At 43.3% G+C, this 27,007-nt stretch overlaps 3 protein-coding genes across 7 annotated transcripts; 2 read left to right on the top strand and 1 right to left on the bottom strand.

The window, feature by feature from the left end:
* Positions 1 to 2,600: 2,600 nt before the first annotated feature.
* LOC129869618 (uncharacterized) lies at positions 2,601 to 10,574 on the top strand. Of its 3 annotated transcripts, none has more exons than XM_055944189.1 (10): positions 2,601 to 2,900; positions 3,368 to 3,425; positions 3,689 to 3,747; positions 3,869 to 3,977; positions 4,119 to 4,165; positions 5,480 to 5,591; positions 6,906 to 8,578; positions 8,678 to 8,714; positions 8,820 to 8,865; positions 8,976 to 10,574. In XM_055944189.1, exons 1-10 carry the CDS (start codon positions 2,763 to 2,765, stop codon positions 9,004 to 9,006), a joined length of 2,310 nt encoding a protein of 769 aa, XP_055800164.1. In that variant the 5' UTR covers positions 2,601 to 2,762; the 3' UTR covers positions 9,007 to 10,574. The 3 variants fall into 3 exon arrangements, with proteins under 3 accessions (XP_055800164.1, XP_055800165.1, XP_055800166.1); XM_055944190.1 differs by having other exon boundaries at positions 2,602 to 2,900; positions 3,869 to 3,929; XM_055944191.1 differs by having other exon boundaries at positions 2,604 to 2,900; positions 3,869 to 3,902.
* On the bottom strand, positions 10,571 to 21,174 carry LOC129869619 (amidophosphoribosyltransferase-like). 2 transcript variants are annotated; one of them, XM_055944192.1, is made up of 11 exons: positions 21,044 to 21,174; positions 16,754 to 16,820; positions 16,174 to 16,380; positions 15,956 to 16,068; positions 15,711 to 15,856; positions 13,808 to 13,880; positions 13,567 to 13,718; positions 13,281 to 13,408; positions 12,946 to 13,167; positions 12,565 to 12,685; positions 10,571 to 12,472 (listed from the first exon to the last, which is right to left on the bottom strand). In XM_055944192.1, exons 1-11 carry the CDS (start codon positions 21,172 to 21,174, stop codon positions 12,300 to 12,302), a joined length of 1,533 nt encoding a protein of 510 aa, XP_055800167.1. In that variant the 3' UTR covers positions 10,571 to 12,299. The 2 variants fall into 2 exon arrangements, with proteins under 2 accessions (XP_055800167.1, XP_055800168.1); XM_055944193.1 differs by lacking the exon at positions 21,044 to 21,174 and adding an exon at positions 20,737 to 20,803.
* On the top strand, positions 17,216 to 26,556 carry LOC129869617 (multifunctional protein ADE2-like). 2 transcript variants are annotated; one of them, XM_055944187.1, is made up of 15 exons: positions 17,216 to 17,652; positions 17,982 to 18,473; positions 18,587 to 18,640; positions 18,755 to 19,279; positions 19,955 to 20,026; positions 20,484 to 20,632; positions 21,811 to 21,847; positions 22,028 to 22,225; positions 22,889 to 23,067; positions 23,297 to 23,476; positions 23,611 to 23,724; positions 23,874 to 23,957; positions 24,905 to 25,085; positions 25,947 to 26,105; positions 26,219 to 26,556. In XM_055944187.1, the coding sequence occupies exons 1-15, from the start codon at positions 17,241 to 17,243 to the stop codon at positions 26,383 to 26,385; spliced, it is 3,003 nt and encodes a 1,000-aa protein (XP_055800162.1). In that variant the 5' UTR covers positions 17,216 to 17,240; the 3' UTR covers positions 26,386 to 26,556. The 2 variants fall into 2 exon arrangements, with proteins under 2 accessions (XP_055800162.1, XP_055800163.1); XM_055944188.1 differs by lacking the exons at positions 17,216 to 17,652; positions 17,982 to 18,473; positions 18,587 to 18,640; ... (1 more) ...; positions 19,955 to 20,026; positions 20,484 to 20,632 and adding an exon at positions 21,533 to 21,714.
* Positions 26,557 to 27,007: the final 451 nt, after the last annotated feature.

The raw sequence follows: 27,007 nt of genomic DNA, 5'->3' as shown, positions 1-27,007 counted from the left end.
ACTGCTACATGTGCTCTGCACCCCATGACAAAATGTGTAGAATTGCAGGAGATAAGCTTTAAACCTAAAAATATATCTCCTCCAACAAGACGGGAGTGAACAGTGCTTGTGCCCATATAAATAGACATGGGTTAGGAGATGTTCCCCAGCGCTAGAAGGGAGCCAGGAGTCAAAAAGTTTGGGAACCCCTGGTCTAGAAGATACACCCTATCCATCCCACCTATAAACACCTGTTCTTCCTCCTGAGTAACAACAGCCATCCTCATCTCTTACTTCAACTGTGGTCTCCATCAGAGGAGGACCAAGCTGCGCAGAGCATTCAGTCCTGTGAGGCGAGCACAAGAACTACATTATGCAAGAACAATTGGATAAATTGAGTAAAAGGTACCTCTGTACTCATATCACTGAAACAGAAGAGCTAGTGCTATAACTACATGATCAGGGTTCAGGGCTGACTTACATCAGTAGACTGCAGGAGGCTCTCTGGGAAGTGCTAGCAGCAGGCCCAGCAGAACACCTCAGTGATGCCATAGATGTTGTGAGTCCATTTCCCATGCTGCCTCCAGCTACGGAACAGGGCTGGGGAGGGACAGGCCTCGCCCCCAGGGCTAACACACACAGAGAAAAGCCAGCAGAGAGGATCTCTTCCTGCAGGACAAGCCTGACAAAACATCCAAGCAGGGTGGGAGTCACCAGAGACAAGACACAAAATTACCACATGCAACAACAAAAAGCAACAAAAGGCTTGATAAGTTACTCTCATCCCACTGTCATATTTACCTATTTTTTCACCTTTATTTAACCAGGTAGGCAAGTTGAGAACAAGTTCTTATTTACAATTGCGACCTGGCCAAGATAAAGCAAAGCAGTTCGACACATACAACAACACAGAGTTACACATGGAGTAAAACAAACATACAGTCAATAATACAGTAGAAAAATAAGTCTATATACAATGTGAGCAAATGAGGTGAGATAAGGGAGGTAAAGGCAAAAAAAAGGCCATGGTGGCAAAGTAAATACAATATAGCAAGTAAAACACTGGAATGGTAGATTTGCAGTGGAAGAATGTGCAAAGTATAGATAGAAATAATGGGGTGCAAAGGAGCAAAATAAATAAATACAGTAGGGGGAGAGGTAGTTGATTGGGCTAAATTATAGATGGGCTATGTACAGGTGCAGTAATCTGTGAGCTGCTCTGACAGCTGGTGCTTAAAGCTAGTGAGGGAGATAAGTGTTCCCAGTTTCAAAGATTTTTGTAGTTCGTTCCAGTCATTGGCAGCAGAGAACTGGAAGGAGAGGCAGCCAAAGGGAGAATTGGTTTTGGGGATGACCAGAGAGATATACCTGCTGGAGCGCGTGCTACAGGTGGGTGCTGCTATGGTGACCAGCGAGCTGAGATAAGGGGGGACTTTACCTAGCAGGGTCTTGTAGATGACCTGGAGCCAGTGGGTTTGGCGACGAGTATGAAGCGAGGGCCAGCCAACGAGAGCGTACAAGTCGCAGTGGTGGGTAGTATATGGGGCTTTGGTGACAAAACGGATGGCACTGTGATAGACTGCCTCCAATTTATTGAGTAGGGTATTGGAGGCTATTTTGTAAATGACATCGTCAAAGTCGAGGATCGGTAGGATGGTCAGTTTTACAAGGGTATGTTTGGCAGCATGAGTGAAGGATGCTTTGTTGCGAAATAGGAAGCCAATTCTAGATTTAACTTTGGAGACCGTTGTCTTGTGTTTCTTAAATAGCACAAGCCACTCAGTTGGGAATTTTCTTAATTACCGTGGGGCACTGGTGGAAAAAGTACTACATTTTCATACCTGAGTAAAAGTAAAGATACCTTAATAGAAAATGACTCAAGTAAAAGTGAAAGTCACCCAGTAAAATACTACTTGAGTAAAAGTCTAAAAGTACTTGGTTTAAAATATACTTAAGTATCAAAAGTAAATGTAGTTGCTAAAATATACTTAAGTATCAAAAGTAAAAGTACAAATGATTTAAAATTCCATATATTAAACAAACAAGACCACAATATTATTATTTTTTACCGTTAACCAGGGTCACACTCCAACACTAGTGAGTCCGCCAGATCAGAGGCAGTAGGGATGACCATGGATGTTCTCTTGATAAGTATATACATTTGAGCATTTTCTGTCCTGCTAAGTATTCAAATTTAACAAGTTTTGGGTGTCAGAGAAAATTTATGGAGTAAAGAGTATGTACTTTTCTTTAGGAATATAGTGAAGTAAAAGTAAAAGTTGTCAAAAATATAAATAGTAAAGTACAGATACCCCAAAAAACAACTTAAGTAGTATTTTAAAGTATTTTGGGGCGTTCCTATAAGACTTAGAGTCGCAAGCTAGCGCGAGGTCGCGCTCTTTGAAAGGAGGGAGTAGGAGGGAGTAGTGTAACGACCCTGGGTGTATAAGCGCGTATATCGACTATTCCGCTTGAGCATGCTCTTGGGGAAAAATCGATAGCGCGCTGGACTTCGGGCTAGAAGGTCGAGGGTTGAGACGCGCACCCTGCCTGCTTCATTACAGTACGTTTTGTCGCGTGAAGATGACAGCGTGTAGAAAATATTGCGTCACATCGTGAAGTATCCAATCATAATTGAGTATTTTATTGCGGCAAATTTGAACTTTTTTCACGTTGCAGTCGACGTCCGTTAATCTCGAAAACTCGACCCTTGTTACCTACGTCGGGTTTTCGAGACTAACGTAAGACGTCCGTCGGCTTTGGACCCGAAGAGAACCAAACGAATGAGGGGGAAAAAGTGCTTGAATTGTAATGTTAAATTGATAAAAACGTTGTCTGACGACATGGATGACGTGGTCAAAAATAAGCTTAAGAGCAATGCCAAGATTTACAGTAACACTTTGGAGCGAATAGTTCAAAAGGTATGTGGAACATGTGCCGATAGTTACCTAAATAATTAACGTTAACCGTGGTAGCCAGATGCCTGCTAGCATTGTAGTTAGCTAGCTAGTGTTCTTCTGACGATGTGGTTAGATAATCAAACATATTAGCAAAGACACCCTATTGATGTTCTCTAACCCAGCTAGCGTTAGCCAACAAGTAGTAGTAGCACAGAGCAGGGGCACATTTTTGAAATCGTATTATTGTAACTAGCTAGTAACTAGTCTCTCTCACCAACTAGCCTTCTTTTACTGTCCCCCTTGAGGCCAAGGGACGAAATGCACAAGCAATGCACCCTCTCATCAAATGTTATTTGTCACATACATGTGTTTAGTAGATCTTAGTGCGGGTGTAGCGAAATGCTTGTAAGCAATGTCACTGTACTACTAGGCCTGTAACAGATGAAACATCAGAATGTGCCAGTATTTACACTTTTCCTTGACAACAGTATTCAAAGCTGCATGACAATGGGACTGAGGTGAACCTGGAGGACATAACAGCCCAAGGTAAACAACAGTCTGTTTATGGTTACACTAGTTAGCTAAGAATACTTAAACTCCAGTGTCCATGTTATGTCCATGGACACGAGTTAATTATCCTTATCTATGGTTACACACATGATCTGCTTCTCAGTACTTGAATAATTGTTTAGCCTTGTCAACAACGATATACAGTAGCTAGTTTTATATTAATGGGTACAAATTCTGCACTCAACCGAATTGGCTCAATGTTCTGATGTTTTCATGTGTCTTGTCATTGGATGGAGAAGAGGTGATAGTATGCATGGTCAAGTCAGAGTTGGAGCTATCAAAGCTGGGATTGTCAAAGGTTTGTAAGATATGACATTATGTACTGTAGCTAATTATTTTAGACCCACTTGGTACTTTTTCTGAGGAATCTCTTACGTTTCTGGATCACACTCACACTTCTTACTCCACCTCCTCTTTAGAGTGAAGTTGACCTGGCAGAGCTGTCACTCGGAGGTGGGAACTACAACACGTTGTTTCTCTGTGAGATTTGCACTGAAGCGTTACAGATTCTGCAATATAAATGTAAAGGTACTTTCCGCTAAAGTGGGAACATTGCCTTTACATTTCAATCACACTGTAAAGCTGAGCTTCCGCGATGTGGATTGAATATAGCCCTTAATTGTTAAATTGATCTGAAGGTATATTTGTCATATATTTTTGTTATTTCAGACATTTCTGAAATACACAGGCCACAGAACACCATTGGAGACTTCCAGGTACATATGGCGACAACTGATTGTGGGCAGAACAGATCTGTCTTTTTGGAGACTTGTCTAACCAGATGTTAACACCCCACAATACTATAGCCATGGTTGGGGAGTAACGGATTACATGCATTACATGTTTTTTTAGTTTTTTTTTTGGTAACTGTAATCCATTACATTACCAGCAAAACTATTGTAATCAGATTACAGATACTTTTGAAAAACTAGATGATTACTTCGAGGATTACTTTTAAATTTAGAAAGGATGTTTGGGGGAAAAAAAATATTTTGCCACTTCTCAATGACATTCAAATCAGCATTAAAAAAAGGTGCAAGTTTTAAGTTTGTTCCACCTGAGCAAGTCTGACCACAAGTCAGAGACCACTATGATGACACACCAAATGTGTTTGATGGATCACAGGAAAAGAGCAGGAAAAGGCTTTTGTAGGCTACAGTCCAAGCCATGTCTTCCAATGGCGCGACTGCTTTTGGCATCCAAAAATTATCCAACTTGAATAAATGCTTGGAGGTAAGGATGATAGCAGTGGTGTAGTCTACGGCGATACGGATTTCACTTATTATTGATATCTACATAGCGCATTGATGTAAATTGCACGGCTACTCTCTGATTTAGCTATTTGCGCCTTACAGATTGTGGTTGTTATGGATGGCTGTTCACAAATCTAAATGTGTATTTGAACCCAATAATGGTTGAATTCAAGAAGTTTAAGCTGCCTATCAATCATTGTTTAAGAAGCCAGGGTAAAATGCACTCTTGCAACAGCTGCATAGTGCGGATCCCAGCCTATGGAATAAAAATTGGGCTTTTATCGTTCAGTCTAATTCATGCTGATTAAAAAAAGTAAATCCATAGGCGTAATGGACACACGCTCAAACTCGCACACTTTTTATAGACTTAAAGGAGCAATCTGTAGTTGCTACATCCATTTTTGGACTTATAAATCATATATTAATATAAACATATAATTTAATGTAGTAGAAAGCGATGGGTTAGATTGAAGAAGCCTACATAACCAACCCATAAAGTAAAATTGAGCATCCATATATGGCCAGCTATGTAAACTTTAACATTGATTTATCCTGCAATAGATGTCATTCAATTAGAAACACATATTTTTGTCTTCTTCTAATGCCTCTTAAGGGGAAAGTAATCTAAAAGTAACTGAATGTAATCAGCTTATGTTACTGAGTTTGTAATCCAAACATTACCGATTACAATTTTGGACAGGCAACTGTAACGGATTACATTTGGAAAGTAACATCCCCAACTCTGACTGTAGCTTATGTACTTATGTTTTTCAACAGGTGGACATCTCATACCACCAGGATGATCACAACAATGATTGTGTAGATGAGGGTGCTGTCACTGTCAACAGTAATGATTCTGTTATGCAGCAGGCTGCAGAGAACAGCCACTGTAAGTAAATGATTTGAGCATTAACCATAGTGACTTATGTACACTACCGTTCAAAAGTTTGGGGTCACTTAGAAATGTCCTTGTTTTTGAAAGAAAAGCAACATTGTTGTCCATTAAAATAACATCAAATTGATCAGAAATACAGTGTAGACATTGTTAATGTTGTAAATGACTATTGTAGCTGGAAACGGCTCATTTTTAATGGAATATCTACATAGGTGTACAGGGGCCCATTAACAGCAACCATCACTCCTGTGTCCCAATGGCATGTTGTGTTAGCTAATCCAAGTTTATCATTTTAAAAGGATAATTGGTCATAAGAAAACCCTTTTGCAATTATGTTAGCACATCTGAAAACTGTTCTGATTTTAAAGAAGCAATAAAACTTGCTTTCTTTTAACCAGAATAGAAAGAGTGGGAGGCCCCTGTGCACAATTGAGCAACAGGACAAGCCTAGGAGGCCAGCATCCCGGAGTCGTCTCCACTGTTGACGTTGAGACTGGATGTTTCGCGGGTACTATTTAATGAAGCTGCCAGTTGAGGACTTGTGAAGCGTCTGTTTCTCAAACTAGACACTAATGTACTTGTCCTCTTGCTCAGTTGTGCAACGGGGCCTCCCACTCTTTCTATTCTGGTTAGAGCCAGTTTGCGCTGTTCTGTGAAGGAAGTAGTACACAGCATTGTACGAGATCTTCAGTCTCTTAGCAATTTCTCGCATGGAATAGCCTTCATTTCTCAGAACAAGAATAGAATGGCGAGTTTCAGAAGAAAGATTGTTTCTGGTCTTTGTTTCTGGTCATTTTGAGCCTGTAATCGAACCCACAAATGCTGATGCTCCAGATACTCAATTAGTCTAAAGATGGCCAGTTTTATTGCTTCTTTAAATCAGGACAACAGTTTTCAGCTATGCTAAGATAATTGCAAAAGGGTTTTCTTATGATCAATTAGCCTTTTAAAATTATAAACTTGGATTAGCTAACACAATGTGCCATTGGGACACAGGAGTGATGGTTGCTGATAATGGGCCTATGTAGATAATCCATAAAAAATCTGCCGTTTCCAGCTACAAAAGTCATTTACAACATTAACAATGTCTACACTGTATTTCTGATCAATTTGATGTTATTTTAATGGACAAAAAACTTGCTTTTCTTTCAAAAACAAGGACATTTCTAAGTGACCCCAAACTTTTGAACGATAGCGTATGAATTGAGCATGTCAAAGTAAACATATAAAATACAGTTACAACAGCATTTTTCATGTTCATTTACACATTTCTGATTTAATAAAATGTCTTTATATTGCCTCCATCAGTGGTGGATAATTCCAAACTGAATGGGACTAGGAGTAGCCTGTGGGGCGCGCCAGAGGAGCTGGAGCGCTCTCTGAGCAGTCAACGTAGCACTCTACTGGACCTGTATCCCAGCATGGTCAGCCAGGTAGGAGAGGCCTGGCGGCGCCAACATATGTCCGACGTGGCTGTAGGGGTTTTGAGGAGGTACCACAGGCTCAGGTGGTTCTCTAACAGAAACCTCAATAACCGCAACTTCAACATCAGACCTGCTCACAGAAAGACTACCCTCAACATTGGCCAATCCTTTCTCCAAACATCTCAGAACACCATACTGAATGTGAGTAACCCCAAGAGTCCAAAGTTGAACCTCAAAATGACAACCCACACCCATCCTCCTCCACAGACCAAGGTCAACCTCCAGGAATGGCCAGCAGAGAGGCTGTCCCACAGGAAGGGTACAGGTTCAGGGAACGGACAACCGCCCCACCCTGTTCTAGTGATGGACTTCTCCTCTCGCCCCTCTGCAGCCCCTTCCCTTCTCTCTGCTCCCTCCTCTGCAGACTCCTCTCCTCCCTCCTCTGCAGCCTCCCTTCCCTCTTCTCTCTCCTCTGCAGACTCCTCCCTACAGGAGAGCCCTGAGCCAGAGGAGCCCCCCTTAAACCAAACCTTCATGGTGTCCATGCCCTCTTCCCCATCCTCCAGGGTTAGACACACTACCCTGGTCTTCAGTCCTGCCAGATCTGAAGACACCTTCACAGCAGGAGGGTTGAGCAGTCCATCTCTAAGGAAGTGTGCCCTCCCCACACTTCCCCATCAGAGGTTTTTCACAGCGGTATGCCCTGTGGTCAGTATGGAGATGTCTTCAGACTACCGCTCCCAAGTAGCACCGAGTCCCTACAGAGCCAGACTGCTGATCTGGGACGGCCAGCGTGCAGCATCTAACGCCCACCATAGAAGCCCCAAGTCGGGCTTTGCTGGATATCATCAAAGAAACACTGTGGAGCCCAGCTCTTCCCCTTCGTCTTCACCCTCCTCTCTTCATAGGCCTCTGATGTCACACAGGAAGCCCCACCACCTGGACTCCTGCAGTCCCTCCCAGCTGAAACTCCAATCGTCTAGATCATCATCTGATCATGAGTCTAGGGCAGGCCAGCCAAGGCTCCGGCGACACTATTCCCTGGATTCCTTCTCCCCATCTGTCAGTCTCTTACAAAACTCTGCTAAGCAGATTGACAAGGACTTCCAGAAGCTCTACCACAAGCTTGTCTGTCAGGGCAAATCCTCCTCCTGCCGTATGTGTGAGAGGAGAGCAGAGACCACCAGAGGAACCTCCTCTGCTCTGGCCGCCCTGGCCCTGTCTCCTCACCACTCTATCATGAGGAAGCGTCGCAGGGAGCTGGTCCAAGAACAGTCCCCAGAGTCCAAACGTTTCAGGGATAGCTCCTTTGTGTACTCCCCGGGATCTCTCCGCCAGAGGGTAGAAATGTTCAGGTGCCAGAACCGCTCAGACAGCCATTTGTCCTCCAACCAGTGGGACATCTCCTGTGACTCCCACAACTGGAGCCCCCGCAAGGCCAGTCTGGCTCATACACACCACAGCCCCCATCACCAACATCACTCATCAGATGCAGCAGTCAGGAAAGCTGAAGGCTCCTGGTCTGGCCTGCATGTTGATCAGCACTCTCCTGCTTGGGTAAGGGTCTTCCAGAGAAACAATGTACATGCAGTCCAAGAAAAATTATAATGTATGTCTTATTTTCTAACATTGCTTTCGTCTCTGTCTGCTGTCTAGAGAGAGAAATACAGACGATTTGTTGGAATTCATCAAGGTTTGTTTCTGCTTTGTTTAGTCTCAGGGAAAAAATCTACTTGTCTAATCTTTGATTGACCACTTTGGATTCAGTTCTGATGATAATTTATTCCTCCCATCTCAGGAAAGTCAATTGTCAAGGCAGAGTGCCAATGTGGCTGTTCGCCAAGGTAACCATGACCTTATTCAGAAAGTAGTATGTTCTGCATTGTTGTTTAAATCTTTAATAGATGCATTTCATTGTTTGTCATGTTAACCAGCCTCCCTTCTTTCTTCCCAGTTTCTCTAAGAGACAGCTTCTGTATAAATGATGTCAACCCACAGAAAGGCTGTCCTGTCCTGCACCTCTACCTGAGTTTTTTATATGCCAGAGTTGAAAACATCTCTGCTGTTTATCTGCATTTGAAAACATACTTAGGATGTCCCAATAACCATGAACTAATTTGTTATAATGGAATGTTTATGCAATGTATTTTTATATACAGTACAAGTCAAAAGTTTGGACACACCCACTCATTCAAGGTTTTTATTTTTTACTATTTTCTACATTGTAGAATAATAGTGAAGACATCAAAACTATGAAATAACACATACAGTACCAGTCAACGGTTTGGACAAACCTACTCATTCAGTGGTTTTTCTGTATTTTTACATTGTAGAATAATAGTGGAGATTTTTCAAAACTAAGAAATAACACATGGAATCATGTAGTAACCAAAAAAGTTAAATAAATCAAAATATATTTTAGATTCTTCAAAGTAGCCACCCTTTGCCTTGACAGCTTTGTGCACTCTTGGCATTCTCTCAACCAGCTTCACCTGGAATGCTTTTCCAACCGTCTTGGAGTTCCCACATGTACTGAGAGCTTCTTGACTGGTTTTCCTTCACTCTGCGGTTCAACTCATCCCAAACCATCTCAATTGGGTTGAGGTTGGGTGATTGTGGAGGCCAGGTCATCTGATGTAGCACTCCATCACTCTCCTTCTTGGTCAAATAGCCCTTACACACCCTGGAGGTGTGTTGGGTCATTGTCCTGTTGAAAAACAAATGATAGTCCCACTAAGCGCAAACCAGATTGGTGTCTTATTGTTGTCCATTAGTAGTGGTTACTTTGCAGCAATTTGACCATGAAGGCCTGATTCACGCAGTCTACTCTGAACAGTTGAGATGTCTGTTACTTGAACTCTGAAGCATTTATTTGGGCTGCAATTTCTGAGGCTGATAACTAATGAACTTATCCTCTGCAGAGGTAACTCTGGTTCTTCCTTTCCTGTGGGGGTCCTCAGGAGAGACAGTTTCATCATAGCGCTGGATAGTTTTTGCGACTGCACTTGAAGAAACTTTCAAAGTTCTTAATTTTTTCTATATTGACTGACCATGTCTTAAAGTAATGATGGAATGTTGTTTCTCTGCTTATTTGAGCTGTTCTTGCCATAATATGGACTTGGTATTTTATCAAATAGGGCTATTTTCTGTATACCACCCTTCTCACAACACAACTGACTGGCTCAAACACATTAAGGAAAGGAATTACACTAATTAAGTTAAGGCACACCTGTTAATTGAAATGCATTCCAGGTGACTACCTCATGAGGCTGGTTGAGAGAATGCAAAGCTGTCATCAAGGCAAAGTGTGGCTACTTTAATATAAAATATTTTTATTTAACACTTTTGGTTAATACATGATTCGAAATGTGTTATTTCATAGTTTGGATGTCTTCACTATTCTCCAATTGTAGAAAATAGTAAAAAAATAAAACCCAGGAATGAGTGGTGTCCAAACGTTTGGTACTGTATATATATTGAATTTCCTATAGATGCTATTACTACCATGGGGGTGTTTCATAACTGAGTGCATAATAAATACTGAATGACTCAATTGTATTTTTTATTTATACAAGGTTTTCAGAAAAGTATTTTATATTAATTCATTGCTTTTTTTCTTACATGTTTATCACGATGGGGAAAATGAAAGCACAATGAACTAATTAAATGTTCAAAGTCTTTCAGTCTACATGGAACAAAAATATAAATGCAACATGTAAAGTGTTGTTCCCATGTTTTATGAGGTGAAATAAAAGATCCCAAAAATTGAATGTTAATTTCTCTACCGTAAGCTGCCTCCAGCGGTTTAGAGCATTTGGCAGTAAGGCCAACTGCAGACCACGTGTAACCATGCCAGCCCAGGACCTCCACATCTGGCTTCTTCACCTGCAGGATGGTCTGCGATGAGCCACCAGGACAGCTGATGTAACTGGGTTTGCACAACTGAAAAACTTCCTCACAAACGGTCAGAAACCATTTCAGGGAAGCTCATCTGCATGCGCGTCCTGACCAGGGTCTTGACGTGACTGCAGTTCGGCATCGTAACTGGCTTCCGTGGGAAATCCTCACTTTCAATGGCCACTGGTATGCTGGAGAAGTGTGCTCTTCACGGATGAATCCTGGTTTCAAATGTACCGGGCAGATGGGCGAACGGTTTGCGGATGTCAACGTTGTGAACAAAGTTCCCCATGGTTGGGGTTATGGTATGGGTAGGCATAAGCTACTGGAAACGAAAATGATTGCATTTTATCGATGGCAATTTGAATGAGATCCCGATGCCCATTGTGCCATTCATCCGCTGCCATTAACCCATGTTTCAGCATGATAATGCACAGTCCAATGTCGCAAGGATCTGTACACAACCAGACAAGTCACCCATTGAGCATGTTTGGGATACTCTGGATCGACGTGTACGACGGCGTGTTCCCGTCAATTTCCATCAACTTTGCAGTCATTAATGTGGGACAACATTCCCCAGGCATCAAAAAACAGCCTGATCACCTCTATGCAAAGGATAGGTATCTGTGACCAACAGTTTCATATCTGTATTCCCAGTCATGTGAAATCCATAGATTAGGGCCTAATGATTTTATTCCAATTGAGGATTTCCTTATGAACTCTAACTCAGTAAAATATTTGAAATTGTTGCATTTATATTTGTTCAGTGTAGTATGCACTTTAAGGGAGGGACAGTAATTAGTCTGAAAGTAGGGAAACAGGATTCAACCACATTGTATACAGGATATAAGCAAAATACAGTTGCAGGTCTATTTAGTAGAGGATTTAGGCTAAATTAAATGGAAGCAAGTTGTTTTCACATAAAAATTTTGGTTTTAAGTTGTGCATCTTACAGCTGGATAAGGCCACTTGTAACTAATCTCTCCAATGAGAGAAAGGGGTCAGAATGCTAGTTTTTAATAACAATGGAATATTATGTGGAATGAAAAGGCTGGGTTGAAACGTAATACATTGACGTGCATAAGGTTATTGTGTTGCCAGAGTGGAAGCATCAAGGCCCAAAGGTTTCAGACCAAAGCAGGCCAGGCACCACTCAAACAGTAACAGCTTTCAGGAACAATTTAGTAGCTACAGCAATTCTGTGTTTACTTGTCAAGGTGAGGCCATGCCCCAGGCACCCATACTGTGACCAAGTAGGCTCCAAGAGGCACTTCCTTGGTTAGAGTAGGGTTAAGGTTCACACTTTAGACATTAGGTTAAGTACAATAACAGCAGTAGTGTGGTCAAGATAGTGGTTGTGGTTTGAGGTTGGGGTCAGCGGTCACCACTCCAGTTCCACAGGGTATTTGCCTGTGAGGCAGGCGGTGCAGTGGCCCACTATCCTGCTGGCCTTGGTGTTGGTGCTGATCCGCTCATCCTTCTGGAGGGTGGGGATTCCCCCCTGCACCGCTGACACCAGGCCCTCCACTGACAGATACTGCACGCTGGTGGCACCTACATTACAGAACAACATCACCGTTTTAAAATCTGGACCACACACACATCGAATAATAAGTACATCGAATAATAAGTATCCCAAATCTCACCAATATAGCCAGCAATGTCCTTAAACTCTGGCCTGTTAGCAATGAGCTCCTCTTTTGTGGGGATGTTGATGCCCATGTAGCAGGGGAACCTGATGGGTGGGGAGGCAACGCGGATGTGGACCTATGGGAGGGGAGGTCAGCAACCAAAATGAGTGGTCATTACAGACAATGTGAGACCCGATGTAGTCTTTCATTGTCGAGAAGGAACCTGCAAGTAAGCATTTCATTGGACGATGTATACCATGCGTATCACATACATGCGACTTATAAAACTTTACTGAAACTTGAGTAATCAACCATTATAAACAGGAGAGAGACTAACATGCAGTGTAATTGATATTAAGCGGAGGACTGATAATAATACAGCTCTGGGCCACTCACCTCTGTGGCTCCTGCTTCCTTCAACAGCTTGATTATGGGGGCGATGGTGTTGCCCCTGACGATGGAATCATCAACAAGCACCACCCGCTTGCCTGCAAAGTTGTCTGTCAGCGCACCAAACTTCTTGGCCACCCCCAACTGCCTGAGACGTGTGTTTGGTTGAATAAATGTCCTCCCAACATAGCGATTCTTACACAGAACCTCTACGTACGGCAGTCCCGACTGTAGAGATGGAACAGAAGAGTACAAACTGAAGCCTAGAATATTGTATGAATATGCACGAGTCAGAATATGCACCCTATTGCTATCAACATTCAATAGGTGCCACGACTCACCTGTTCCGCGTATCCCAGTGCAGCAGGAGTAGCAGACTCAGGCACAGTGCTGACCACGTCTGCCTCTGTAGGGGCCTCAATGGCTAGTTGCCGTCCACAGCGCTGCCTGACTGTGTACACCATCTGACCTGCAACACCAGGTGGAAACACTGAGGAAACTATAGCTACTCTGGCATCAGCTAAAAAGCAAGTAATGTGCTGTAACCTCCCAGCCAAACTATTTACTACTCTCACAACTTAAAACGTTTTTGTGTTATTAGCCAGGACAACTACTATCTATGCCTACCTTCAAATATGGAGTCTGGTCTGGCAAAGTAAACATATTCAAAGATGCAAAAGGCAGGGAGGTCTCCCTCGGGGCGAGGGACGATGCTTAGGGACTTCACACCGTGTTTGGAGATCTGGACTATCTCTCCAGGCATCACCTCTCTGTAGTATCTAAGGAACAGACAGAGAGAAGCTTGTGAGCCACAGGACCACATGTTGCCATGGCAATAAGAGGTTGGTCACTGGTGATGAGAGCTCACTTGGCACCGATTGACTGGAAGCTGCAGGACTCTGATGACACCACCCAGCCCTCTGTGTCTCCCTCGCCAGCACCTGACAGAGGACACAATATGGCCTTGTCAATCATCCATCCTCTCAATTATATATACAGTACCAGCCAAAAGTTTGGACACACCTACCCATTCAAGGGTTTTTCTTTATTTGTATTATATTCTATATTGTGGAATATTAGTGAAGACATCAAAACTACGAAATAACACATATAGAAGAATCATGTAGTAACCAAAAAAAAGTGTTAAACAAATAAAAACATTTCACATGAGATTCTTCAAAGTAGCCACCCTTTGCCTTGATGACAGCTTTGCACACTCTTGGCATTCTATCAACCAGCTTCAAGAGGTTGGAATGCATTTCAATTAACATTGGTTTTTCCAGCAGGAAAATGCTTCCAGCAGGACAATGCTCCAAGCCACACAGCCAGGTCAGTCAAGGTGTGGATGGAGGACCACCAGATCAAGACTCTATCATGGCCAGCCCAACCTCCAGACCTGAACCCCATTGAAAACCTCTGGAATGTGATCAAGAGGAAGATGGATGGTCACAAGCCATCAAAGCTGAGCTGCTTGAATTTTTGCGCCAGGCGTGGCATAAAGTCACCAAACATCAATGTGAAAGACTGTTGGAGGGCATGCTAAGACGCATGAAAGCTGTGATTGAAAATCAGGGTTATGGGGCCTCCCGGGTGTCTGGGTTTGAGCCCAGGCTCTGTCGCAGTCGGCCGCGACCGGGAGGCCCATGGGGCGGCGCACAATTGGCCAATTAGCGTCGTCCGGGTTAGGGAGGGTTTGGCCGGCAGGGATATCCTTGTCTCATCGCGCACTAGCGACTCCTGCACGCTGACCCGGTCGCTAGGTGTACGGTGTTTCCTCTGACACATTGGTGCGGCTGGCTTCCGGGTTGGATGCGCGCTGTGTTAAAAAGCAGTGCGGCTTGGTTGGGTTGTGTTTCGGAGGACGCATGGCTCTCGACCTTCGCCTCTCCCGAGTCCGTGCGGGAGTTGTAGCGATGAGACCTGACAGTAACTACTAACAATTGGATACCATGAAAATTGGGGAGAAAAAGGGGGTTAAAAAAATATCAGGGTTATTCCACCAAATGTTGATTTCTGAACTCTTCCTAAGTTAAAACATTAGTATATTGTTGTTTAAAAATGAATATGAACTAATTTTCTTTGCATTATTCGAGGTCTGACAACACTACATATTTTTTGTTATTCTGACCAGTTGTCATTTTCTGCAAATGAATGCTCTAAATTACAATATTTTTATTTGGGAGAAATGTTGTCCGTAGTTTATAGAATAAAACAAAAATGTTAATTTTACCCAAACACATACCTATAAATAGTAAAACCAGAGAAACTGATAATTTTGCAGTGGTCTATTCATTTTTTCCAGAGCTGTATATAGTTGCGGTCAAATATATTGGCAGACTTGCACGACTCACTATTTCTTCTAAAATAATATGACTTATTTATATATTTTTTGACTTTGTGTTCACAGAAGTATTTGTTTGATTTACAAATTGCACAGGACCAAAAAATACAATTTAGAATTTTCACTTTAGTCAAAAAAATGCCTGAATAATAATTTGGTTGGAGGCAAGTGATTCTAATTTATGTGTAATTTATCTTACCTGTGGTAAGTTGCAAGTCCCTACTGGGTAAAAATAGCCATTCAACCAGTTTAGAAAAGAGAAAAACAGATCATTCTGCACCATTGCACTCCATTATAAAGTGCAAGTATGCCAATATATTTGACTAATTTTACATTGATTAGTAACTCTGAGCGTAGATTAGTTAAATCGAAAATACACATGACAAAGATACACAAATACCATGCAGCGCTAAGGAAGGACCAAAAACACCTGCAGTGTGGAGTTTGGAAATGGGGACGAGGCGTCCGATGCTGAGCGGTCTGTTTCCGTACGGGTCACGGATAGCATAGATCACATCTGTGTACATCACCAGCAGTGAGTAGGAAGTAGGGGTCTCATGCATCAGGTTCTTTATCCTGCAATAGAGAATAAACAATCAATCAAGATGATGATCTTCACAGGGGGTAAAAGAAATGGGATATTATTGGAATGGATTAGAAGGCCATAGAATGGACCTGGCCACCCAGTCAGGGGCATCCAGTTCCTCCATGGGCGGAGTCAGAGCCAGCAGCTGGGTGATGAGCTCACTGTCTGAGCTGGTGGAGAGACCCACGCCGTGACGCATCACCTGCCATACACACACAGTTATGTATGCTTATACACAAATACACAATAATCAACTACAATATAAACAAATGCACACACAGTCATTGCATATGACAGCATGGCCCACCTTCTTACGCAGTGCGGCTGCATTGACCAGCTCCCCGTTGTGTGCCACAGCGATCTTGCCGTGCAGTGTGTCCACCACAAAGGGCTGGCAGTTCTGCAGCTCAGAGATGCCCGTGGTGGAGTAGCGTGTGTGCCCGATGCCCAGGTTACCATAGCGCAGCTTCAGAAGGTCCTCAGGTGGAAAGGCATTGTTCACTAACCCCATCCCCTGTGAAGGGAAGCGGCATACCAAATCAGAACAATAACACATGCAGACATCTTGGACACACATACTGAACATTGACTCCTAAGATCTTGTGCATTCATAAAAATAAATACAAATTGTAGCCAAAATGTGATTAGTAAAGCTTTAACGTGATGACATAACTGTTGTCTTATTTCTGTACAGCAGGTCCCCTCCCCGTCTGAGACTTTAGTTGACGTGTTAATGTGTTTTGGGGGAAAGGTGGTGGTATTGTGCTTAGTTTGAGGACACTGAAAGGATGTTGAGTAGTCATCATTATCTGGAATGAGTGTGATTATAGCCATGTTTCTCGTTCATGTTTTCGTACTGAATGGTTCTGTATGTCACACATTTGTACCTTGAGGGTGTTGTACGTTGGTGGGTTGACTCCATTACTTGTGACGATTCCAGCACTTTCCTGACCCCTAAATAAACAAAGACAAATAAATTGCTTGAATAACATTTAGGTTCTAGTCTTCAGACAATTTGCTTGATGCAACATGTTTGAGGCTAGCTTTCTGTATGTATACTGTCTTAGGGCAGACTTAACCGGTTTGGTAAAGGAGAAGTGTTTTGGAACAGGGAAAATGATGGGCTATGTGTATCTGCAGTGGAGTTGCCTTATATGGAGTGGCCTTGCACTGCAGCCTCAGCCAATTTGCCAAGCTGCTTCTCGGATTACAGTCCATCCGTCCCTCCCCCACACCACACAGCTTAAGCCAGTAGTGAGGCTGCTTTGATTCGGTGGGCGTTCCTCTCGGCTTAACCGCCTGGTTGCCTTGGGAACCAGGCACCAGAGGAAGGGGGGCTGGGAGAGAAATAAGCATTTCCAGGTCAGCTCAAACATGGAGAAAGGAGCAGGGAGACAAAGAGCAGGTGAAGAGGAGGAGATTCTAGAGGTGGAAGAGACAGGTGCAGCAGGGCAGTGGAGGGAAGCGGAGGTGCTGGCTCTTCTGTCAGTGTGGGGGGAGCTGGGAGCAGCTCAGCATTCAGGTGTATGCAGTAGAGCCACATTTGAATGCATCTCAGTGCAGCTGAAAGGGCTGAGCGTGCTGCGTGGCTGGAGGGAGTGCCAGGCCCAGTGCAGGAGGCTGGGACTGCAGGACAGGAAGGCTGAACAGCCAGGCACATCCACCAACTACAGCCAGGGGGAAGCAGCCGTGACGGACACCCAAATGAACCAAAGTGACTGGGAGGAAAAGGAGGATCTGACCAGTGAGAAAGAGGCTCACTCTTCCCCAGTCATAATACAGGAAGGTAACTGGAACAGTGTACTGGCTCAGAAAAAATATTATAATGCTGACACACTGGACTTTTATAGACTAATTTACAATAGAATAAAATCGGAAGATGTTTAGTATACACAGCAGTAGTCTAATTAGCATAATCTTTGAGGTATCCCTCATTTAGATTAGAGGCCGCTTCATGACAAAAATGTTGACTCAGACATAACTGGAGTCACATACCATTAGCCTAGAAAAGGGTTACACTGAATCTAAATAAACCAGAGTATCAGTAACAGACAATATCAAAAATGGATCCCCCGATTGACATTCCTTTAAAAATGTATGTGTGTGTTTGTTTAGGAGGCCTGTGTCAGATTCTTCACGAGGCTCTCCCTTATGCCCAATACGTGGGCCCTGAGGGGGGTCGCCATTGGACAGATGAGGAGGTGCGAGCTCTGCTTTGTGTCTGGTCTGACCGCCACATCCGCCAACGCCTCAAAGGAACACTACGCAACAAGGCCATCTTCCAGGAGATGGCCCGCTGCATGCAGAGGGGCTTCGGAGTGGTGCGCAACTGGAAACAATGCCGCACTAAATACAAGAACCTCAAGTATGAGTACAAGACAGCCAAGAGCGCCCATGACGCTGCAGGCAGCAGTGGAAGTGGCCCAGGAAGGTACATGAAGTTCTTTGATGAGGTAGAGGCCATAGTGCTGGACAGGGGATTTGATGGGGACCAGGATATGCAGAGAGGACCTGAAGGGGACCAGGGAGCTGGGAGGCTGGGCCCTCTGGAAGGCAAGACACAGTCTAAAGAACCTGAAGGAGACCTGGTTATTGAAATAGACGATGGTGAGATTTTAACAAAAAAAATAATACTCCAAGTTTACAGATGGTGATGAGATACTGAATGAATACATTGCTTAGACCTACTTTTAACATTTCTAGAACAATGCATCTTTCAGATGACAACAGTGACGATTATGAGCAAGACACAGACCAAAACCAAAGGGAATCAGGTATGTGTAATCAAATAACCTATAGCAGAGAAGCCTTCTGAAATGCTGTGCAGTACATGGGCTTGGCATAATTGCTTATGCTCACTCTATTCTGAATTCTGTCTCCCATCCTAGGAGGCCATCTATCACCATTGGATCAATCTAGCTCCGAGCAGTTCCACGTGGTAACGGTGTCTGACACAGGCCGGAACTGGAGTGACCAGGAGGTGCGTGCTCTGATCCAGGTGTGGTCTGAGGAGGGTGTGTGCAGGCAGCTGGAGAGCTCCACCAGGAAGAGGGATATCTTTGTGCAGATCTCCTGCCGGCTACTGCAGCAGGGGGTGGAGCGCGACTGGAAGCAGTGTCACACCAAATACAAGAACCTCAAGTACCTGTATCGCTCCCTACAGAGAGGCAGGGCTGACAGCACAGACCCACGCCGTCTCATGAGGTTCTATGACGAGGTGGATGCCATTTTGACCAGGTCGGATAGTGGACCTGCCATGGGATATGAGGAACAAGCGGAGGCTGGCGCCATTTTGGCTGGGGCCATGGTGGGGTATGAGAATGACACAGATGCCATGACTTCTCCAGTTAACTCTTACACAGCTCAAAGCTATGAGGTTATCCCAAAGAATGAGGACAAACAAACACACACAGGTAAGAAAGTGACTCCTTTGTAGATCAACCTAAGAACACAACACAATCATTTAGTGGTGACAATATAAAAGTCACCACTAAATGCATTTGTCCACAGGCTAGAATGCAAACAAACAGCTATGATTAGTGAGTGTTCTGTCTGTAACTGACCACATTGGGTATCCAGGTCATGTTGCATTCCTGTATTTTGACCTTGAAATCACAGTAGTCCATTATTAAACACTCCCTGTTCAGAAATGACTCTATATCACAACAATTTAAAAAGAAATGGGGGTAACTACATCCAATGTGTCCCTCATGATGTAAGCTAAACCGTGGAAATGAATTCCTTGTGACTCGGAACATGCTTCTATTAATCAAACAGAACGTGACCCAACACAGCACCCTTTCATCTAAGACAATGGCTTCCCTGATTGACTGATAATTGGCTTCCTTCATAGCTGTAGTTTTGTGGTGACTATATTAAAAAAATAGCAGACACTCCAACGCAAGCCATCACATCTTCAGACATATCCCACATATTTTGTTACCTATAACAACCTAAACTATAACATTAAAAAATAAACCCCATCGGCCCCAATGCTGGTAGTTGGAGCCAGTAGAACCTGGTTGAGGAAAATAAGTTATGAAATTGTGCATTAACAGTGATGTTGCATGCCTCTGTGTTCCTTCCAGACAATTCTGATACCGATAAAAGACAGGATCTGACTGCAAAAAGAGGACTGAAAAGGAAAGCGTTGATTCAAGGTTTGAAATTGTACCTCCTCCATCCACAATTATGTCTCATCTCATTTTAAAATCCACTCGAGACCAAAGGCTCAGTAACAGACTAATGATGGACGGTGTGACTGTGTGAGTCAGTCCTGTGACTTACCAATAAGACTCCTAATCTAATCATGGGAGAGTGGGCTGGTGAGAGGAGACCGAAAACTGCTGAGAATGTGCAAAAACACTAGCCTTCTTTCCAAAACTGCAATTTGAATTCTGTGTATCCATGTGCTCAAAACGCAGAACAATAAGATTGCAATCTGCACATTCCTTAGTATATATTTTGAAATGTTTTCTCAGCACAATCAACTTGAGAGGACCAAGGTCAAGAATCAGACTTCTACACAAAAGTGATTGATGAATCAATGATGAAGGCATTTCACCCCTCAACTCAATCTCTGATGTATTAGCCCTCTTGAATCCTTGTTTTCTTTAGATACCTGTAGAATTGTGAAGAAAAATGATACTGGGAGCAGCTGTGCTGAGAGTATTGCTTTCCAGTGCAAATTGGAGGAGGACCAATACATTCCCATTATAGAGATCAACTCAGTCTACTCAATGGCAGCCTCTGTCCGACAAAAACAGGTAGGCCTAATCACGTCCGAATGTTACAAATGATGTTAACATCATTGTAACCAGTTGACTGTTGTATACAATAGGAGTCGTCTGAAAGTTGTGGCACACAATACCTTTCCCGAAAGATATTGAGTGAAGTCTGCATTGGAAAAATTTAGCAGTCTGGACTCCAAGGAAGTCCAGAGATCGCCATACTTTAACGGAAAACAATGTAACACAATGTACAAAGTTGCAAAGCAATGTGGGACGTTGACGTCACACCACGTTGTTTTGAGACATTGCCCACTACAATGCATTTTTTAAAGTGATGAAAGTTGTAACCATTATAGCAGTGTGGCTAATCAATTATGGGCAAGATAGTGGGAATTTGTAATTAGCGGATGGCTATACAAAAGTGCTCGCTAGAAAACATCAACTCACCTATGTTGTAGCGCTACAAGTCCCAAAGTTAACACTTGGGCAACTTCTAGTTGTGTTGGCCATTCTCCTGCTGCAACACAGCCGAAAACGCCGCACTCTTCTCCGATGCCAGATTCTTCGAACTCACTCATTCTTAAATTCCTGCGCCTCCGGAGCTTGTCTACTTCACACAGCGTGTATCTCCACGCTCAAACACTGGACACGTGTTGACAACAGAGCTACGGCTACACGAACGGGCTCAACCTACAGGGATACAAAATGGGGAACTTCATTGACATTCCCTGACAACAGACGGAGTACTCCGTGTCAAATTGCGAAAGTAATTTTGACTGAGACTGAGAACCGATATAACTTTGACTGAGAACCGATATGCAGTCATTCACCCTGTGTTTTTTTGGTGATAAAGTTATTAGATTTATTTGAAAGTATTCAATAGATACTAAGTAAAAATTCAAAGACACTTATTTTACAACTATGTCAGTGTTTGGGATGATCTGATATGTTGGGGTGAGCAGCGGAAAAAAAGTTTTCCCCACGTGGTGAGGCCTACATTACTATAATTGGTTATTCCCGAATCGATACTAAATTGTAATTGGCTTTTCTGGATTCAGAAAATCAGTCGTGACTCCTGCAGCACATTTCTCTTTCTGCGCTGAAGCCACGAGTTGCAGGTAAAGTGGCGAGAATTATAGATGAAAGTAAGATATTTTTGGTGTACATTTCCCACACTGTTGATTTAATTTAACTTTACTTGCTTTATTTTTCAGGTTTCCAGATTATCTACCAACATGGCACCTGCATCAGGTATGGTTTCATGTAAAATAAAACTTGTACAACATATTTTTCTTCAGTTGCAAACAGCATCAAGTCAGATTGATAGTCGGAGTGACAATATAATTGGATGTCCACTGTAAACCCGTGTTTCCCGTAAATAAGTTGTTCAGCGTCGATTTCGTACTGATGTTTTTCTGCTTTCTGTTAAAGTGCTGAAACTTGGACAGAAACTAAATGAGGGAAAGACCAAGCAGATATTCGAGCTCGTGGATGAGCCAGGCCATGTTCTGGTCCAGTCCAAGGACCAAATCACGGCCGGGAATGCGGTGAGGAAGGACCAGATGGAGGGCAAGGCCGCGATAGCAAACAGAACCACGAGCTGTGTTTTCAAGCTACTGCAGGAAGCGGGTGAGTCTTCAGGCTACAGTGTTTTCCATTACCATTCATGATTGTAGTTCGTTAATGCTAATGATTAGTTTGGTTATGTGTCGGTGAGTGTGATAACTAGTTTAGATGTGCCCTCCATATATTCATAACACTCTGTAATCAATTTTAAAGCTTTATGGTAATGTGAGAAAAATATATTGTCTGGGTCAGTAAAGTGTGCCAACGTTCAAGAATGCATTTGTCCACAGGCTAGAATGCAAACAAACAGCTATGATTAGTGAGTGTTCTGTCTGTAACTGACCACATTGGGCAGCTAGCTGTCCTGGGTATCCAGGTCATGTTGCATTCCTGTATTTTGACCTTGAGATCACAGTAGTCCATTATTAAACACTCCCTGTTCAGAAATTACTCTCTATATCACAACAATTTTTAAAGAAATGGGGGTAATTGCATTCAATGTGTCCCTCATGATGTAAGCTAAAGTATGGAAATGAATTCCTTGATTCGGAACATGCGTCTTTTAATCAAACAGAACGTGACACACCCCAGCCCCCTTTCCTCCCCTTCATCGAAGACAATGGCTTCCCTGATTGACTGATAATTGGCTTCCTTCACAGCTGTAGTGGTGCTGTTTATTCACCAATGGCTGAAATAAGTCCTCATGGTGTTCTTTTTATACCTCAGGCATCAAGACAGCCTTTGTAAGGCAGCAGTCGGAGACTGCGTTTGTGGCGGCCCACTGTGAGATGATCCCCATCGAGTGGGTCTGTCGGCGGGTGGCTACTGGATCCTTCCTGAAGAGGAACCCAGGCGTCAAGGAGGGCTACAGGTTCTCGCCTCTGAAAATGGAGATGTTCTTCAAGGTGTTTGTGTGTATTTGTATCTGTCCAATCATGCCCAGCAGAGAAATGATCAGAGAAAGTCTCTCTGCCAATCCAATCTCCCTGCTTAATTTGCACACATTCATTTTCCGCTCAAGTGAAAACATTTCAAGTTAGGTGCTTCGTCCATCATCAGCCTTCATACAAATATTGCCGTGTTCTACAGTTTACATCATTATCTGAAATCTTGGTCACTATTTGTTTGTCTTAGGATGATGCCAACAATGACCCTCAGTGGTCGGAGGAGCAGCTGCTGGAGACTAAGTTCTCTCTGGCTGGGCTCAACATCGGCCGCTGTGAGGTGGACATCATGAACCGCAGCACTGTTGCCATCTTTGAGGTTCTGGAGAGGGCCTGGGCCACCCAGAACTGCACACTGGTGGACATGAAGGTATGTGGCTCAGCACCACCCTCAGATGGTATGGGGAGGTAATGAAGTGCACCATTGTTTTGCTCTTAGTTAGTTCTGGAAGTTTTGAATTGAATGTCTTCCCGTTAACATGCATTTCTCTGACTGTTTGACAGATTGAGTTTGGTGTGAATGTGCGCACCAAAGAGATTGTGCTTGCTGACGTGATTGACAATGATTCCTGGAGGCTGTGGCCTGCGGGAGATCGGAGTCAGCAGAAAGACAAACAGGTGAGATGGTCTGCTGCATAGCTCTGTCCAATGCTGCTATCCTGCCTTCCCTTTATGGAAAAATGCTAATGTTGCCATAATTTAACCACCTCAGATTTTGAGTTACACCATGTTAGCTGTAGTATAAACCTGTGTCCTCTTCTCTGCAGGTGTACCGGGACCTGAAGGAGGTGACTCCTGAGGCTATGCAGATGGTGAAGAAAAACTTTGAGTGGGTCTCTGAAAGAGTGAAGGTAGGCTAGCTTTGTGTATCCCACTAGTCCGGTGCCCTTTAGCCTAAAATAACAGGAGCTGACTAGCTGTATCTCTTATCAGGACAACAGCCACTAGTTTGTTTTGAATCAACATACCATAATGATAGAGGATCAGGGCCCAGATTTACAAAACACTTCTTACGCAAAATCTTTAAGGTTCTTAAGAAGAAGAAGAAGAAAAAATAAGAACTTCGTAAGTGCAATTCCTCAACAATATTTTAAGAATCAATGATTTTCATACAAACTTCTTAAATGTCTTAAAGATGTGTGTTGCTATGCAACTATTTTAGCTAGCAATGGCAATCATGTTATTTTATTTCTTACTGAGATTACTGTTCTGAAACATGTTCTTGGGTTTAAAATAATCAATACTGAAACTTTCAAATTCAGTTTGTGAATTAAACAATTGCTTTCATGAGCTTTTTATCTCACTGCCCTGAGTTTAAGACGAGGGTTTAGGAATTAACAACATTTCCAATAACTGTATTTTCAATACTCTAATTTCTTAAGGTGACATGTAAATACATAAGAACCTTTTTGAAGAATAGTAACTTAAATCTATAGTTAAGGAAAAAATGGCGGGTAAGAAATTTCTTCTTAAGAAGGTTTTGTGAATCTGGGCCCAGATAGTTTAACATTAACTTGTCTGTTTAATTGAGGTCCATTCCAGTGTTATAACCTAGACATTATGGGATTCTCACGTGAATCCCAGCACTTAAAATAGCTCAACCTTTTTGTGACCAGTCTTTGATCAACCCGAGTAATCTCAGATTTGCATACTCCCTCACAACCTCTTGTCAATTTAACCCAGTTTGTTTTAATCTGTCACATGATGCACACAGAGACATGATACAAGTACAGCCCATAGTGAAATAGTTTAGGTCTGGCATTCAGTAGAGACTGATGGGGTGTCTGTGTGTCCCTAGCTTCTGCTGGAGCCCAAGGCCTGTGGCAGAGTGGTGGTTCTGATGGGCTCCACCTCTGACCTAGCCCACTGTGAGAAGATCAGGAAGGCCTGTGGCTCCTACGGAATCCACTGTGTTCTCCGAGTCACCTCTGCACACAAAGGACCAGACGAAACTCTTCGCATCAAAGCTGAATACGAAGGTGGGCTGAGCTCAGCATTATAGCCCTAACCTTACTGGCAACCCCTAACATGCTGACCATACCACTTGTGTTGCATGTGCGAGCGTTGCAAAATAAATGTAAACATACATGATATTCAATCATTGCACACACACTGCTTGCGCGCGCCAACAAGCATTTGCATTGCCAGGCGCTAAAATAGAAGTTAGTTCTATTTGTGACGCTCAATGTGCTCCAAGTCATGCTTCTCCCATCTCCTCATTGGATTTTAGTAGCATAGACACGTGGGTGATTGAAAGATTAACTGAGGTCGGTTGTGGTAATGCACCTTATTAAAGTTGGTTGCCAATCGCCATATAAAGTCCAAAGAAGAAAAAGAAGCCTGAAGTAAGGAGGGGAGATGATGAGAAATTAATTCAATTGACCATTTTATCTGTGGATTAATTGTCAGAGTAGAGAACCTTGTGCATTTCAGGTCAAATAACAATATCCCAGGACAAATTAGCTAGTTTATCTAAATAGGACAAATTAGCTAGCAACCGCAGCTAGCTAAATTGCCGTAAATGTTTAATGCCTTTTGACCTGTCCCCAAATGAATATAATTGGTTCTGAGTTGGTTTTGATATTTCAACCTGCGTGTCCTGATTGCATTTGGTGTGGGTGGACAAAAAAAGAACATAGCTACCCCTCTACATAGATTGTACAAGCCGTTGCCTGCTTATGGTTATTGAAAGTGGAAGATTGTGGTACATACATTTTGAATAATGGCTCGGTATGTGGAGTAACTGTGCAGTATACTGGCTAAAATAATGCCTATTTAAAATAAAACATTATACATTTTACTCTTCTGTATGGATGGGCTAATGTGCAGTATTTTCCCAGGAGACGGAGTACCGACTGTGTTTGTGGCTGTGGCGGGCAGAAGCAATGGCCTTGGTCCAGTGATGTCAGGAAACACCGCCTACCCAGTCATCAATTGCCCTCCTATCACCCCTGACTGGGGGGCACAGGACATCTGGTCATCCCTTCGCATGCCCAGCGGTGAGTATATCCCTCCGTGTGGTCTGTCTTGCTGTGTGTGTACAGTAATGTATGGTTATTCTCCTGGAAATGAATCTGTGTTTACCCTAACCCTGACTGCTTCTCTCCCAAAGGTCTTGGCTGCTCCACAGTCCTCTCCCCTGACGCTGCAGCTCAGTTTGCAGCTCAGATCTTTGGGCTCAGTGACCACCTGGTGTGGTCCAAACTGCGGGCCTCCATGCTCAACACCTGGGTGTCTCTGAAGCAGGCTGACAAGAAGCTGCAGGCCTGCAGCCTGTAAGGAGCCCCCTGTACTGTACCATTCCAAACCCTGCCAGAGCTCTCTAAGATGGGAATTGTGAAGCTTGGCTGTGTGTCATGTCTAATGAAATGTTTACCATGTAAAATCAGCCCTACAACACATTTCTCTAATCATTCCCTAAATAAAGTGATTCATATGTATAAACATCTATTTTAGATTACTATGTTTTTCTATTTCATATACAGTATACACTACATGACCAAAAGTATGTGGACACCTGCTCGTCGAACATCTCATTCCAAAATCATGGGCATTGGTTCATGGAGTTGGTTCCCCCCCTTTCTGCTATAACAGCCTCCATTCTTCTGGGAATGCTTTCCACTAGATGTTGGAACATTGCTGCAGGGACTTGCTTCCACTCAGCCGAAAGAGCATTAGTGAGGCTGGTCACTGATGTTGGCCGGTTAGGCCTGGCTTGCAGTTGGTGTTCCAATTCATCACAAAGGTGTTCGATTGCGTTGAGGTCAGGGCTCTGCAGGCCAGTCAAGTTCTTCTACACCAATCTCGACAAACCACTTCTGTGTGGACCTCGCTTTGTGCACGGGGCATTGACATGCTTAAACAGGAAAGGGCCTTCCCCAAACTTTTGCCACTATGTTGG

Source organism: Salvelinus fontinalis, chromosome 14, assembly GCF_029448725.1.
Source record: "Salvelinus fontinalis isolate EN_2023a chromosome 14, ASM2944872v1, whole genome shotgun sequence".
Taxonomy (NCBI): Eukaryota; Metazoa; Chordata; class Actinopteri; order Salmoniformes; family Salmonidae; genus Salvelinus; species Salvelinus fontinalis.
The sequence above is the reverse complement of the archived record's forward strand: the minus strand, read 5'-3'. Positions and strand labels throughout refer to the sequence as shown.